Here is a 14,529-nt window from a genome sequence, read left to right as displayed (position 1 = left end):
TTTTTTTTTTTTAAAGACGCTTGTTTACTCATTTGAGGAGAGAGCGAGCATGAGCGGTGCAAAGGGGCGGAGGGAGAAACGGAGTCCCCCCGAGCGGGGAGCCCCAGGCTGGGCTGCGCCGCAGGATCCCGAGACGGGCCTGAGCGGACGGCAGCGCCGGGCCAGTACTTACACCGTTCGCGCTCCTGTGGGGCGCACGACCGCGTTATCGCGTACCGCACACCGCAGCGAACTGGCTTTTGGCTCCGCATCTGTCCCTGAGTGCCTTAAGGTTCCCGAAGCCATCAGCCGAGGTGACGCCGACGCAGGGCCCCGTCGGGCCGGCGCGGGGCGCCCTCGCTGCCCTCCCGGCTCCGCCCGCCCGGCCGCGCCCCTGTCCGCGCTCCCCGCACGCGTCCCTGCTGTCCCGCTCCACCGCCCGCGCTCCGCCTCGCCGCTCCCGGGGGACCCTGCGCGACGCGGAGCGGCCGCGCACAGCCCGGGGTCACGGTGGCCGCGCCGAGCCCGGGACCCGGGGGGACAGCCCGGGCTCACGGTGGGGCCCGGGACCCGGGGGGACCCTGCGCGACGCGGAGCGGCCGCGCACAGCCCGGGCTCACGGTGGGGCCCGCGCAGGGCAGTCAAGCGCCCCCGCCGACCTCGGCCCCGCGCCCCCAACCACAACTGCGCGCCGCAGGGCACCGCACGCGGCGGCCGTGGGCCCCGGCGCTGCGCCCTCGCTGCGGCCCGCAGGACCCTGGGCCTTCCCGGACAACCGAGTCCGTTGAAGGCGCTCCCCGCAGCCCCCGGCCCGCAGCCGCACAAGGGGCCGGGCCGCGCCCGCCGCGCTCCGCAAACAGCGCGGCCCGGGGGCTCCCCTGGACGCACCTGGAACTCCAGCCCATAGATGACCGGAGCGTCGTCCTCCATGCTGGGCCGCTCACCGCGTCAGGCCCGTGCTCAGAACCCGCGCGCCTCGGCCTCAGCGCCCATTCATTCCCTCCCTCCCCGGAGGCCCCAACTGCAGGCCTTCTGGGCCCACCTCGGCTCCCGTAGGCCTTACTTCCTGTATTTTCCTGCTGCGTCATCAACACGCTCCTCTCCGGCTGCCAATGGAAACGGCTCGAGGCTCTGGCGCATGCTCACTTGACTCCAAACGGGTTCTCAAACCCTCTGGCCGCAGGAGGCGGACCCGGCGGGGAGGAGCCTGGGCCGGAGCCGGATCTCCGGGGGCGGAGGACGGGTCGGTCGGTAGGACACGGACTGGCTGGGTCGGTGGGCGGGCGTCCCGCAGACGTCCCCCGCTCGGAGCCCTCCCTGCTCGGTCCCCCCGGACGGAATCGCTCACCTGGCCCTGCCGGGGGTGGTTATCATTCGTGCCCAGCAGGGCGCAGGGACAGACGCTTCACAGGCCCTGCCTTGAAGTTCTTGCCTCTAACCCTGCGCCTAAGGTAGCATTCTTCCGTCTTAGCGGTGAGCGGCTGCAGAACTGACCGTGGACGGCACCGACGTAGTAAGTGCGGAGCTGGACGTGTGCCTGGTCTGTGGACTCGCCAGGGCACCGCCTAGGATCCCTGTCGGTGGCCGCGCTCACTCAGGCCGCAGGCAGCCCCCCTCCCGGGGGGATAAGCAGTGCCAGCCCTGCGCCAGGGAGTGACCTGCACCGCTGGCAACATCTGACCAGCATTTGACTCTGAATAGGAACCTGCTGAGAAGACCCTGGGTTCCCTGGGGATGTCCAGAGATGGTCCTGGAGGACACTGCTTAGACAGCATTCCTTGACTACGCCTGCCTTGACCATGTCCTCAACAGACAGAAGGGAAACTGCACGGAATCCCAAAATGCCGTAGGAGAACCCCCTTCACTAAGCTGGGTTCCTCTGCTTTCCGGGACCGCACACCTCTCCGACTATTTAACTTCCATCTTCATGGCAAATGGCAAGGTTTGGAACAGGTGTATGAAAAGGTGCCCAACATCTCTGATCAACAGGGAAATACAAACCAAAACCACAATGAGCTGTCACCTCACATCTGTAAGGATCACTGTTCCAGCATTCCCAGTTCCGGGAGTCAAAGGAGATAAAATCACCACGTCAAAGAGACATCTGTGCTCTGATGTTCACTGCATCCTTAGTCACAGCAACCAAGACAAGGAAACAATAATTGTCCATAGACAGATGAATGGATGAAATGTGGCACACACGGGCGCCCCCCGCAACGCACACACGCACAGTGGAATGTTATTTAGCCTTAAAAATGAAATCCTATTGATGAGGGAGCAGAAGGCTGGCTGAAAACAAAGCAAAGCCGGCACCTTGCACCCCCTCTCCACCCGCTCCCCTCGGAAATATGTGTCACATTCCTCAAGCACCCCTGACTGCCCTAGAAGGAAAACTAGTTAACTTGCAGAGATCACAATCCTACAAGGCAGGAGTCTTCCTTGGCTTACAAATGTCCTTGAGTTGTACAACAAAGAAGTTACCCTATCAATACCCCAATTTCCAAAGGCACATAACTCAGTTCCTCAAGCCCTAATGTTGCCCTCCCCTCCATAAAAACTGAAGGAGGCTGAGGTAGAAGGAAAAGTAAATAAATTTCTTCTAAACCCAAATCTCACTAACAAGGACGCTTGATAGCAGGAATGTAACATTCCACCAGGAGACTCCCAATTGTCTTTATGTTAGTGCCTCATTAGAGGGAAAGTGGCCTTGGTTTGATAGTAACCAGGCCTTCAATATCCTGACAGTCTTCTTTACCCCAATAGCCCTTCTGAACACCCCTTTGTCCTCACCTACCCAACTCCTGTGTATATAACCAGCCACTCCTCACATGCCCAGTGAAGCATCTCCGTCTGCCCATGGGTCCTGTCCCCATGCTCTAATAAACCACCTTTTTTGCACCAAAGATGTCTTAAGAATTCTTTCTTAGCCGTCAGCTCTGAACCTCACCTCGGTTCTAGAACTTCATCACTATCATTTGCTAAACATGGATGAATCTGGAGGACATTCTGGTAAATGAAATAAGCCAAACACAGAAAGACAAATACTGTATGAGTACACACCTACATTTGAAATATGGAGGGGGAAAAAAGCAGCCTTTGAACTCATTGTAGGAGTAGAATGGTGTTTACCAGAGGCTTAGTGGTAAAGGGAAAGCAGCAAGTGATCAAAGGACACAACTTTCCAATTATAAGGCAAATAAGTTCTGGAGACCTGATGTACAGAATGATGATTACAGTTAATAATAAGATACTCTATACTTGAGGCTTTTGAGAGTAGATCTCAAGTGTTTTCATCACACATCCACAAAAAAAGTAACATTGGGGTGATGGATGTGTTAATTTGATCGGCTTGGTTCTCATTTCACAATGCACACGTGTCAAGACATTGCATTGTATGCATTGAATAGGTACTATATTGTCAAAAATAAAAAATGTAATCACGTATGAAAAGAAAATAGGAATGGATTTTCTCCGCTGTATCCTAGTGCCTAGTGCTCCGCCAGGCACAGTTAATACTCAACAGATATCCCTCAAACAAATAAGGAGCCCTCAGTGATTGCAGTAAAAAAATCTAGGAAGCAGCGGCCCAGATCGCTGTGTCTGATCGCCTGAGACTCAGCTGTGGAGCTAAGAGAAAGCTCTCTCGCACGGCCGGATTAAATGTACCCACGTACGACTGATACCATCACTGCCGTCTTTATCATGAATGCTGTTACACGGGTAGTCCGGATACACAGCAGGAAAAGTAGAAAATACTGATAAGCATAAAGAAAAAATTCTACAAATAAGTGTTTCCTGGGTGCTCTGGCCAGGAATAAAAAGAATAAAATGAAAAGGCCTTCTCTCTGCCACCTGCCCTTCCCACCACATCCCAGTAGTGTGAGCGTCAAACTAATTTCCCTCCCCACCCCCAGGGATGACGCAACTGGCCCCGCCCATTCCCCGCCCCCCGCAAGGCCCGGTGCAAGTCCTGCCCACCGCAGCAGGAAACGGAAATCTGCTGGGCGGCCGTCCATGCACTGCGCATGCTCGTGCGCATGCCGCGGAAGCGGCTCGGAGAGCGCGCGCAGGCGCAGAGGCCGCAGGAGGGACACGGTCCAGTCCCTACTTCCGGTCTGCGTCCGACTTCCGCGCAGTGTCCGGTCGCCGCGGCCGCTGAGCGCCTCCGCAGTCCCCGGGGCAGGTGGCAGGTGAGACTCAGGGCCGGGAATGTGGGGAGGGGTCGGGTCGTCCCTAAGCTCAGCCCCGCCGGCCCAGAGCCCGGCCGCTCGGGAAAGCCCCCGTCGGCGGCCCGTGCGCTCGTCGCCGCTGCTGCGGGGCCGGGGGTCTCCTCTCCCGGCGCCCGCCCTGGGGGCTCCTCCGCGGGGCGCGGCTCGGTGACGCCTCGTCCTGGGGGGTCCCGCAGGCCCCGGCTGCGGCCCTCGGGGAGCGCGTGGCCGGGGAGGCGCCGGAGTCCGCCGTCGGCTCTCCGTGGACGCGCGGACCTGCCGACCGAACGCGGTGCGGGGGACGTGCGGCGGCGCCGCTGTCGCTGCGCGTCGGTCCTCGCGGAGCCGCGGGCGGGCGGGCCGGAGCGGCCGAGTGCGTGCGCCGCGGCACCGAGAGCGCGTGCTTCCCGGGACGCCCGGGCGCGGCCTCCCGTTCCCGCCGCCTCGGGTCTTCCCGGACGCCGGCGCGAGCTGGGCGCGGAGCGGCCGGACGGACCGTGAGCCCGGCTCGCTGCGGGGGGGGGGGGGGGGGGGGCCGCAGGGCGGTTCGGCCGCTCGGGGCCGCGTGCAGGGGCCCCGCGCCCGGGTCCTGCTGACGCCGGTGAGCGCGGTGTGCGGACTGCGGCGCGGTCACTCTGCAGGGCCGCCGAGCCGTGAGGCTGCGGCTTAGCAGTTCCTCGGACCTGGTGCCCGGGGCTCTGGCCTGCGCTGCTGCGCGGGCGGGGGTCCGACCCGCAGCCTGCCGGGGGCACGGGCAGAAACCGGAGTCCGGTGCCCCGGCGTCCGGCAGGGACAGTCGCCTGTGCCAGGCCGTCTGGTTTTCTCGGTGAGTGGCCCTGCGCGTGGGAAGACGGTGCGCGGGGAATGCCCGACCGGGCGGGTCCTCCACCGGGGCTGCGGGAGTGTGCGGTCCGCCGTCCGCGGGGCTGCGGGACTGTGCGGTCCGCCGTCCGCGGGGCTGCGGGACTGTGCGGTCCGCCGTCCGCGGGGCTGCGGGAGTGTGCGGTCCGCCCTCTGCCAGGGCTGCGGGACTGTGCGGTCCGCCGTCCGCGGGGCTGCGGGAGTGTGCGGTCCGCCGTCCGCGGGGCTGCGGGAGTGTGCGGTCCGCCGTCCGCCGGGGCTGCGGGAATGTGCGGTCCGCCGTCCGCCGGGGCTGCGGGAGTGTGCGGTCCGCCGTCCGCGGGGCTGCGGGACTGTGCGGTCCGCCGTCCGCGGGGCTGCGGGACTGTGCGGTCCGCCGTCCGCCGGGGCTGCGGGAATGTGCGGTCCGCCGTCCGCGGGGCTGCGAGAGTGTGCGGTCCGCCGTCCGCGGGGCTGCGGGAGTGTGCGGTCCGCCGTCCGCGGGGCTGCGGGAGTGTGCGGTCCGCCGTCCGCCGGGGCTGCGGGAGTGTGCGGTCCGCCGTCCGCCGGGGCTGCGGGAATTTGCGGTCCGCCGTCCGCCGGGGCTGCGGGAATGTGCGGTCCGCCGTCCGCGGGGCTGCGGGAATGTGCGGTCCGCCGTCCGCCGGGGCTGCGGGAATGTGCGGTCCGCCGTCCGCGGGGCTGCGGGAATGTGCGGTCCGCCGTCCGCCGGGGCTGCGGGAATGTGCGGTCCGCCGTCCGCGGGGGCTGCGGGAATGTGCGGTCCGCCGTCCGCGGGGCTGCGGGAGTGTGCGGTCCGCCGTCCGCCGGGGCTGTGGGAGTGTGCGGTCCGCCGTCCGCCGGGGCTGCGGGAATGTGCGGTCCGCCGTCCGCGGGGCTGCGGGAGTGTGCGGTCCCGCCGTCCGCCGGGGCTGCGGGAATGTGCGGTCCGACGTCCGCGGGGCTGCGGGAATGTGCGGTCCGCCGTCCGCGGGGCTGCGGGAGTGTGCGGTCCGCCGTCCGCGGGGGGGCTGCGGGAGTGTGCGGTCCGCCGTCCGCCGCCGGGGCTGCGGGAGTGTGCGGTCCGCCGTCCGCCGGGGCTGCGGGAATTTGCGGTCCGCCGTCCGCCGGGGCTGCGGGAATGTGCGGTCCGCCGTCCGCGGGGCTGCGGGAATGTGCGGTCCGCCGTCCGCCGGGGCTGCGGGAATGTGCGGTCCGCCGTCCGCGGGGCTGCGGGAATGTGCGGTCCGCCGTCCGCCGGGGCTGCGGGAATGTGCGGTCCGCCGTCCGCGGGGCTGCGGGAATGTGCGGTCCGCCGTCCGCGGGGCTGCGGGAATGTGCGGTCCGCCGTCCGCCGGGGCTGTGGGAGTGTGCGGTCCGCCGTCCGCCGGGGCTGCGGGAATGTGCGGTCCGCCGTCCGCGGGGCTGCGGGAGTGTGCGGTCCGCCGTCCGCCGGGGCTGCGGGAATGTGCGGTCCGACGTCCGCGGGGCTGCGGGAATGTGCGGTCCGCCGTCCGCGGGGCTGCGGGAGTCGGACCCGTGCTCCGCGGCATCGGTGTTCGCGGAAAGAGGATTTACGTTTTCGCGGCCTGGAGGGACTTGCGAGTCCAGCGTCCCGTCCGAAAGGGAACCTGAGCTACTGCGATTTTCCTTGTTGTTCCTGGGTTGTCCCTAATGAAACTTCATCTCAAATAATCGCTGAAAAGTCAGTACTTTAAAAATACCGTAAGGTGGGGCGCCTGCGTGGCTCAGGTAAGCCTCTGCCTTCGGCTCAGGTCATGATCGTGCTCTTGGGATCGAGCTCTCTGTCCCTCTGTCCGGCTCGCTGCCCAGCAGGGGTCTGCTCGTCCCTCTCCCTCAGCCCCTCCCCCCACCTCTGCCCCGTCTCTCTCTTCTCAGGAAAATAAAAATCGTAAAAAATATATAAATGATATAAATGATCTTTGGCTTCAAGAAGCTTACAGTGAGGGGCGCCTGGGTGTCCCAATGGGCTAAGCCTCTGCCTTCGGCTCAGGTCATGATTCCAGGGTCTTGGGATGGAGCCCCTGCATCGGGCTCTCTGTCCCACGGGGAGCCTGCTTTCTCCTCGCTCTCTGCCTGCCTCTCTGCCTCCTTGTGATCTGTCTGACAAATAAGTAAATAAAATCTTTAAAAAAAAAATTTTAGATAAATTGATACACACAGTCGTTGTGTCGGAGTTTTATCTTTGGCCTACCCGACCTGCAGAAAACTTACATTTCTACTCGCAATAAATAAGTTTTCCCACAACTCTCTAGGAGCTGTCGTTTCTAAAAATCTGCCTTCATAGACTTTTTTTCCCTAGAAACTCGTTGTTTTCAATGTCTGATTCTTTACTGCTGAAGCAGCTGTTTCTTGCTGTGAGTATCCCGTCCACGGAATGAGTGGGTCTTGCACAGTGATTAGCTTTCTCTCGCTCCAGTGAATTGTGGGAAGTAGCTCCGTGTGACCTGCACAGTCCTTCTCTGGTGCCCCCATTTGGGTCTGTCTCTGTGTCTAAACACGTACACATTCACCGGACTCGTACTTATTTCTGCTAATTTTGAAGTAGAACTTTCTTCAGCCTTCCCTGTACCTAAGGACAATGTGATTTTTCCAGTTCTGATATTCGTTAACTTTTCCTGTAATTGTATCAGACCTTTTCTTATAGCCTGTGTTACTCAGCCGCGAGCTGTTGGTGTAGTATCGGGTTTCCGGACGTACAGCGTGAACCGTTTTCATTCTGAGAGAGGCTCCGAACCAGCAGTTAACCCAGCTGTAGTCTCTGGCACCTCCCAGGCAGCAGGCGCTGTGCGGGGGGCTGCGATGTGTCCGTCCCCGTGAGGATTAGTCGGGAAGGACCAAACTCCGTTCCTGCCGGTGTCATTTACTGCCAGTGATTTGGGTTTTTTTTTAAGATTTTATTTCTTTGACAGTGACAGAAAATATGAGCAGGGGAAGGGGCAGAGGGAGAGGGAGAAGCGGACTCCTCAGGAAGCAGGGAGCCTGTTGCAGGTTCAATCCCAGGACCCTGGGATCGTGACCTAAGCCAAAGGCAGATACTTAACCCACTGAGCCATCCAAGCGCTCCTACGAGTGATTATACTATTTTATTTTAAAGATTTTATTTTAAGTAGTGTCTGTCTATACCCAGTGTGGGGTTCAAACTCACAATCCCAAGATCAAGAGTCATATACTCCATTGACTGAGCCGGCCAGGCACCCCACTACCAGTGATGTTAGGCGAGTCCTGTCACTGCTCTGATTCTCGGGGTCCCCTTCTGTGTACTAGGGCACCGATGACATTGCATTCAGCTACTGCCCAGGTGAACGGAAGTTGTGTTTATTGTTCCCTTGATCTTCCTGCCCAGCCTGTGCTGTGCAGAGAGGACCCCGGGGACGGCCCCACGTGTGCCAGCCCACCCATTTGCTCATGTTCTCCAGGCAGCCTCCAGTCTGCCTTGCCGTGAAATAGTACCAGAAAAAGGCTTTTGTTCCTTTTTCCTTTCATTTTTTACTCCTTTGTAGCTAATCAGGTGCATATGTAACAAATGGGGAATTAGTCACTGTGCTGGATAAGAAACTTCTCCAAAGTGCTTAACTTTGATTCTCTACTTTAAAGTAATCTTGTTTTTAGATCCCAGGGTGACCAGGCTGTAAAAAGGAAGGACAGCTAATTTGGAAAACTGTGGAAGTGTTGACAAAGAACCACCCTTATCTAGAGATCAGCTAAGTATAGTTTCTAAAGGTCAAGCAAGCATTTTTTTTTTTTTTTTGCTAGAGAAATCCTCATCTTTTTTTTGTTTTTAAAGATTTTATTTATTTATATGATAGAGAGAGATCACAAGTAGGCAGAGAGGCAGGCAGAGAGAGAGGGGAAGCAGGCTCCCTGCTGAGCAGAGAGTCTGATGTAGGGCTCGATCCCAGGACCCTGAGATCATGACCTGAGATGACCTGAGTTGAAGGCAGAGGCTTAACCCACTGAGCCACGTAGGCGCCCCGAGAAAACCTCATTTTAATTGGACTTTGTTCACTGGAAGAATATAACTATCTACAATAGCTTTTTTTTTTTTTAAGATTTTATTAATTTATTTGACAGGGAGAGAGGGAACACACGCAGGAGGAGTGGCAGGCAGAGGGAGAAGCAGACTTCCTCCTGAGCCAGGAGCCCCCTGCAGGGCTCCATCCCAGGACCCTGGCATCCTGACCTGAGCTGAAGGCAGACGCTTAACGACTAAGCCACCCAGGCGCCCCATACAGTAGCTTTTGCTAAGAAAGTTCTTCAAGAAAAGAAGCACATTTTCTTTAGAATTCAAACTCCTTTTTTCAGTCTGTGGCCTCTGCCACCCTGTGTCAACCCAGCGTTTCAACTTGAACCAGCCCCAGTTTCTCCGCTTCCTAGCGGCACAGCTTTGAGCGGGCGTGACCTCCCTGAACACCACTTCCTCATCCGCAAGGTGAAGGACATGGTGGCGCTTGGACCACAGGGTGGCTGTGAGGACCGAGTGAGACACGTAAAACCCTCCGAACAGGGCCGAGCCAGAGTACACCCAGCAGCTCGTCTGGCTCAGTAGCCCTGGCGGTCAGCCTGCCTCGGGGAGGGGACTCTGTCGCGGTCCGGCTTCTCTTTCTTGGGCTCAGTTCAGGCAGACGACATCCCAGGGAGGACGTCAGAGTGTATCGGCTTCATGGGAGAGGGGTCTGCAGCTGGGCCGGGAAGAGCAGGCACGGCGTGTCGTTACTTCATTGTGCTTTCACACTCACGCTGTAACCTGCGACTTTCCACACCCGGCCCCAAAGCTGCTACAGCTCTTCTTTTTTTAAAATTTCTTTTCAGTGTTCAGAATTCATTGTTTATGCAGCACACCCAGGGCTCCATGCAGTTGGTGCCCTCCACAGTACCCACCACCAGGCTCACCCAACCCCCTACCCCCTTCCCTCCAAAATCCTCCGTTTGTTTCTCAGAGTCCACAGTCTCTCATGGTCCGTCTCCCCCTCCGACTTCCCCAATTCAGTTCACCTCTCCTCCCTCCATGCTATTTGTTATGCTCCACACATAAGTGAAACCATATGATAATTGACTGTCTCTGCTTGACTGATTTCACTCAGCATCATCTCTTCCAGTCCCGTCCATGTTGCTACAAAAGTTGGGTATTCATCCTTTCTGATGGAGGCATCATACTCCATAGTGTATATGGACCACATCTTCCTCATCCATTCGTCCGTTGAAGGGCATCTTGGTTCTTTCCACAGTTTGGCGACCGTGGCCATTGCTGCTATGAACATTGGGGTACAGATGGCCCTTCTTTTCACTACATCTGTATCTTTGGGGTAAATACCCAGTAGTGCAATGGCAGGGTCATAGGGAAGTTCTATTTTTAATTTCTTGAGGAATCTCCACACTGTTCTCCAAAGTGGCTGCACCAACTTGCATTCCCACCAACAGTGGAAGAGGGTTCCCCTTTCTCCACATCCCCTCCAACACATGTTGTTTCCTGTCTTGTTAATTTTGGCCATTCTGACTGGTGTAAGGTGGTCTCTCAGTGTGGTTTTGATTTGAATCTCCCTAATGGCCAGTGATGATGAACATTTTTTCATGTGTCCCACTATAGCACTTCTCCTGGGAGAATGTCACAGGCACGATCCGTTCAGGTTTCTCCACCTTTTATAACCCAAACCGGACATGTGGACCCATAGATCACTACACACGCACAGTACAATAATACAGCTTTCTCCAGACATGCAACCCAAGCAGACTCAGCCGTTGTCCCTACTGATGTAAATCCACAAGAACTGCACCGAGGCTGGTAGCTAGGCTGGAAGGCAGGCAACAGGGCCTTTGTGTTTCATTGGCTTCTCGCCTACTCTGCCAGCTAAGAATAAATAAAATAATAATAAGTAAAAGGCCGGCGACCCCATCCCTGTTAGGAAAGCTAGTATGAGAACAGGAAGTAACAAGTGTCATCAAGAATGTGGAGAAATTGAAATCCTCGTATTCTCTTTCAGGGAATGTAAAATGGTGCAACTACTATGGAAAACAGTTTGTTGGTTGGTTGCTCAAATACTTAAAAATAGAACTGCCTTATGATTCGGCAGTCCTGCTTCTGGGTACATACCCAAAGGAATTAAAAGCAAGGACTCAGAGAGATACTTGTACACACGTGTTCATAGCAGCAGTCACAGTAGCCGAAGCGTGGGAGCAAGCCAGGTGTTGGTCCGTGGACGGGCGGGGAAACGGAAGTAGCGTGGCTTGTGACTCAGCCTGAGAAAATGAGGAAACTGACCTACTGCAGCACGGGTGAACCTTGAGGGCGTTATGCTAAGTAGAATAAGCCAGTCACAAAAGGGCAAGTAGTATGTTGTCCCTCTACAGCATGTGTGGGACAGCGTACTACGTGGTACCTAGAGTGGTCAGAGTCATGGAGTCGTAAAGCAGAAGGCCATTATCAGGGGCTGGCAGTGGGGGCCGGGGAGCGCTGGGCAGTCATTGCTTAATGGCCACAGTGTTTCAGTTTTGCAAAATGAGAGGAGTTCTGGGGGCGCCTGGGTGGCTCAGTGGGTTAAGCCTCTGCCTTCGGCTCAGGTCATGATCTCAGGGTCCTGGGATCGAGCCCCACATCAGGCTCTTTGCTCAGCGGGGAGCCTGCTTCCCCCTCTCTTTCTGCCTGCCTCTGCCTCCTTGTGATCGCTGTCAAATAGATGAAATCTTAAAAAATAAAATAAAATAAAATAAGAGTTCTGGAGATCGGTGTGATGGTTGCACAGTGACAGGAATGTATGAATACTACTTTGTTGTGAACTCAGAAATGGATAAGGTGGTAAATGATTAAGGTGGTTATGTTACATACCTTTTACCACGATCAGTCGATCACTAGATGGTTGGAGAAATGGAGTCTTGAGTTGGGAACCATTTGAATATATACCTGATAAACATGTATTCATAGACTGTTTTTTGGAGCAGCTGTAGTAGGCTCGCTGTGAAATTTTGAGCAGAAGGTCGGAGATTTCCCGTGTTCCCATCACCTCCCCCACCAAGCAGCGTGTCTGTTACGGTCAGGGACCTTGTGCTGACACAGCACAATCACACAAAGTCCACAGTCTGCTTTAGGGCTCACACTTGGTGTTACGTGTCCCGGGAGTTTGGGCAAAGGTATAATGACACGTATCCACCATTTGTTTTTAAGTTTAGAAAAGAGTTTGAACAAGAAGGTGAGACCAGCTCGAGAACTGAGCGGAAAGCTGACGAGGCCGGTTCCTGTCTGTCTTTGCTTCAGGGCACCATGGAGAACGCTCACAGCGCCGAGCAGAGCGGGACTGGGGACTCGCGTCCGGCCAAGGGACAAGCCGGGAGCAGCGCTCCGCAGGGAGAGCAGGGGCACCTGCTTTATCACGAGGAAACCATCGACCTCGGCGGGGACGAGTTCGGGTCTGAAGAGAATGAGACTACGTCGGAAGATTCTAATAACTTTGTAGATAAGCTCAACGAGCACATGATGGAAAGCGTCCTCATTTCTGACTCTCCGAATAATAGCGAAGATGACGCAGGTGACCTCAGCTGTTTGCGGGATGTTGGGGACCCTGCAGGAGGCAGCGCAGGTCCCAGACTGGAGAGTCTCGAGGACGAAGGAGCCGTGGACACCCTGAGCAAGGACAGTGGAAGTGACGGAGAGGGTGCATCCGAAGACATCTCTGGCACGACCCCCGACCCAGAGCACAGTCAAGTCACAGGTGTGCCGGCCTTGGGGGAGGAGGGAGCAGAGGACCCTGGCCCAGGGGACAGGAGCCCTGGCCCGGAGGGGCCGGGGGGCGCTGCACCCTTGAGGCAGTCCCCTCCCCACGAGGAGCCCATCCCCGTGTGCACCATCTTCAGCCAGCCGCTCCCCGCCCACTCCCAGCCGCCGCCGCTGCTGCTGCGGGACGGCTTCGAGTCCCAGATGGTGAAGTCTCCGAGCTTCAGCGGTGCCAGCGAGACCGTGGCCAAGACCCCTCCCCAGGCGGTGCAGCCAAGCCCCAGCCTGAGTAAATTTTTTGGCGATCCCGCCAGCACTAACTCCTTGGCCTCAGACTTCTTCGACTCGTTCACGACGTCCACTTTCATCTCCGTCAGTAACCCCAACGCAGGCTCTTCGGCTCCAGAAAATCTGTCTTCGCTCTCCACTGCAGGGGGAGAGAGGTCCCCAGGTGCCGCCGAGCCTTCTCACTCCCCAGGGATGGAAAAGTCAGAAGCAGGGGTTTCCACAGCTTCTCTAGAAATCTCTCAGTCTCCAAAACCGTTTTCCCAGATCCAGGCTGTGTTTGCGGGGAGCGAGGACCCCTTTGCCACAGCACTGAGCATGAGCGAGACGGACCGCAGAAGTGACGCCTGGCTCCCCGGGGAGGCGACCAGGAACATCCTGATTTCAGTAGCCACCCAGCAGTACAGCACAGTGTTTGTCGACAAGGAGAGCCTCACCATGCCGGGCCTCAAGTTTGACAACATCCAGGTAGGTGGGAGACATCCTTAGGGGGGGTGTTGGTGGCGGGACTCGGCGGCCACTTCAGTTCCTCTCGTCTTTTTGCTTTCTCTCCCTCTCCTAACCCCTGCTATGGGGGGGGGCGGGTATGCCCACACGCGCACACGCGCGCGTGCCTCTCAAGGACTGAAAAGTCCTCATTTCTCAGGGATTCCTAAAATCCTCATTTGGAGAGTCTGTGTTACGTCACTAGTTAATTTGGAACTCCGTTGATTTCCCTGATGTCATATATTTAAGGCAGTGGTCAAAGTCTTAGAAGTACACGCCAGCAAGGTAGAGAGTTACCTCATAATTCTTTGATGTAATGGGGAACTTCGTGTGGTCGGGTTATTTGTGACATGTAAGCTTCAGCAATCATAAGTCCCCCATTCCTTTCATTTTAAATCTGGGGAGTTTCGCATTTTACATGCTTGATACACAGTTTTATAGACTCATTAAAAAAAGTGGATGGCCCAACAAAGTAACAAATCACATAAATGATTTCAACATTGTATATAATAGTGACATAGAGAACTTCAATCTACCAATTAAAGACAATAAGATTATCTCCATTTTCTGTTATCTAATTAGGCATTTGATTTATGATTACTCCATGTTTGCTAAAGTGTGAGAAAATGGCCTGTCTCAGGCAGCCCTAATGGGACCATAAGTTGGTACAAACTTTTTTAAATAAAGTTTTTAAATCAGCATCCAAATGTGCATATTATTTGGTCCAGAAAGCCAGTCTGAGGAATTTTTTTATAAGAGAATAATGTCACCGGTATGCAGATACCCAGCTTTTGGGATGCCTGTCAGAGTGTGGTTTATTATGGCCAAGCATCTGAAGGGACCCAAAAGTCGTTACCAGGAGGCTGCTTGAATACATCTGACTCGTTGGTCCGATGGAATATTAACGGAGGCGGGGCTCCAGGGGGCTCAGTCAGTGAAGCATCTGCCTTCCCTGAGGTTGTGACCTCAGGGTCCTGGGATCGATCCCCACTTCAGGCTCCTGGG

At 56.9% G+C, this 14,529-nt stretch overlaps 2 protein-coding genes across 12 annotated transcripts in view; one reads left to right on the top strand and one right to left on the bottom strand.

Annotated features, from left to right (window-relative positions):
- The window catches only part of EIPR1 (EARP complex and GARP complex interacting protein 1), a 123,904-nt gene extending 122,854 nt beyond the window's left edge, over positions 1-1,050 (bottom strand). The window contains exon 1 of one of the 3 annotated variants that reach the window (XM_045084930.1): positions 868-1,050. In XM_045084930.1, the coding sequence (XP_044940865.1) occupies positions 868-909 (42 nt within the window). In that variant the 5' untranslated portion in view covers positions 910-1,050. The remainder of the gene's footprint in view (positions 1-867) is intronic. The other 2 variants (XM_045084929.1, XM_004745729.3) reach the window with 2 other exon arrangements.
- A 2,947-nt stretch (positions 1,051-3,997) lies between these two features.
- TRAPPC12 (trafficking protein particle complex subunit 12) overlaps positions 3,998-14,529 on the top strand; it is a 72,165-nt gene continuing 61,633 nt past the window's right edge. For 7 of the 9 annotated variants that reach the window (XR_006608087.1, XR_006608088.1, XM_004745730.3 and 4 more), the window contains exons 1-2: positions 3,998-4,169; positions 12,208-13,506. Coding sequence is in view for 7 of the 9 variants with exons in the window: in XM_004745730.3 (XP_004745787.3) it covers positions 4,005-4,169; positions 12,208-13,506 (1,464 nt within the window). In the remaining 2 variants the exon portion in view is untranslated. The remainder of the gene's footprint in view (positions 4,170-12,207; positions 13,507-14,529) is intronic. The other 2 variants (XM_004745732.3, XM_004745731.3) reach the window with 2 other exon arrangements.

Source organism: Mustela putorius, unplaced genomic scaffold (assembly GCF_011764305.1).
Source record: "Mustela putorius furo isolate JIRA1106 unplaced genomic scaffold, ASM1176430v1.1 tig00000813_pilon_pilon_pilon, whole genome shotgun sequence".
NCBI classification, from domain to species: domain Eukaryota; kingdom Metazoa; phylum Chordata; class Mammalia; order Carnivora; family Mustelidae; genus Mustela; species Mustela putorius.
The sequence above is the reverse complement of the archived record's forward strand: the minus strand, read 5'-3'. Positions and strand labels throughout refer to the sequence as shown.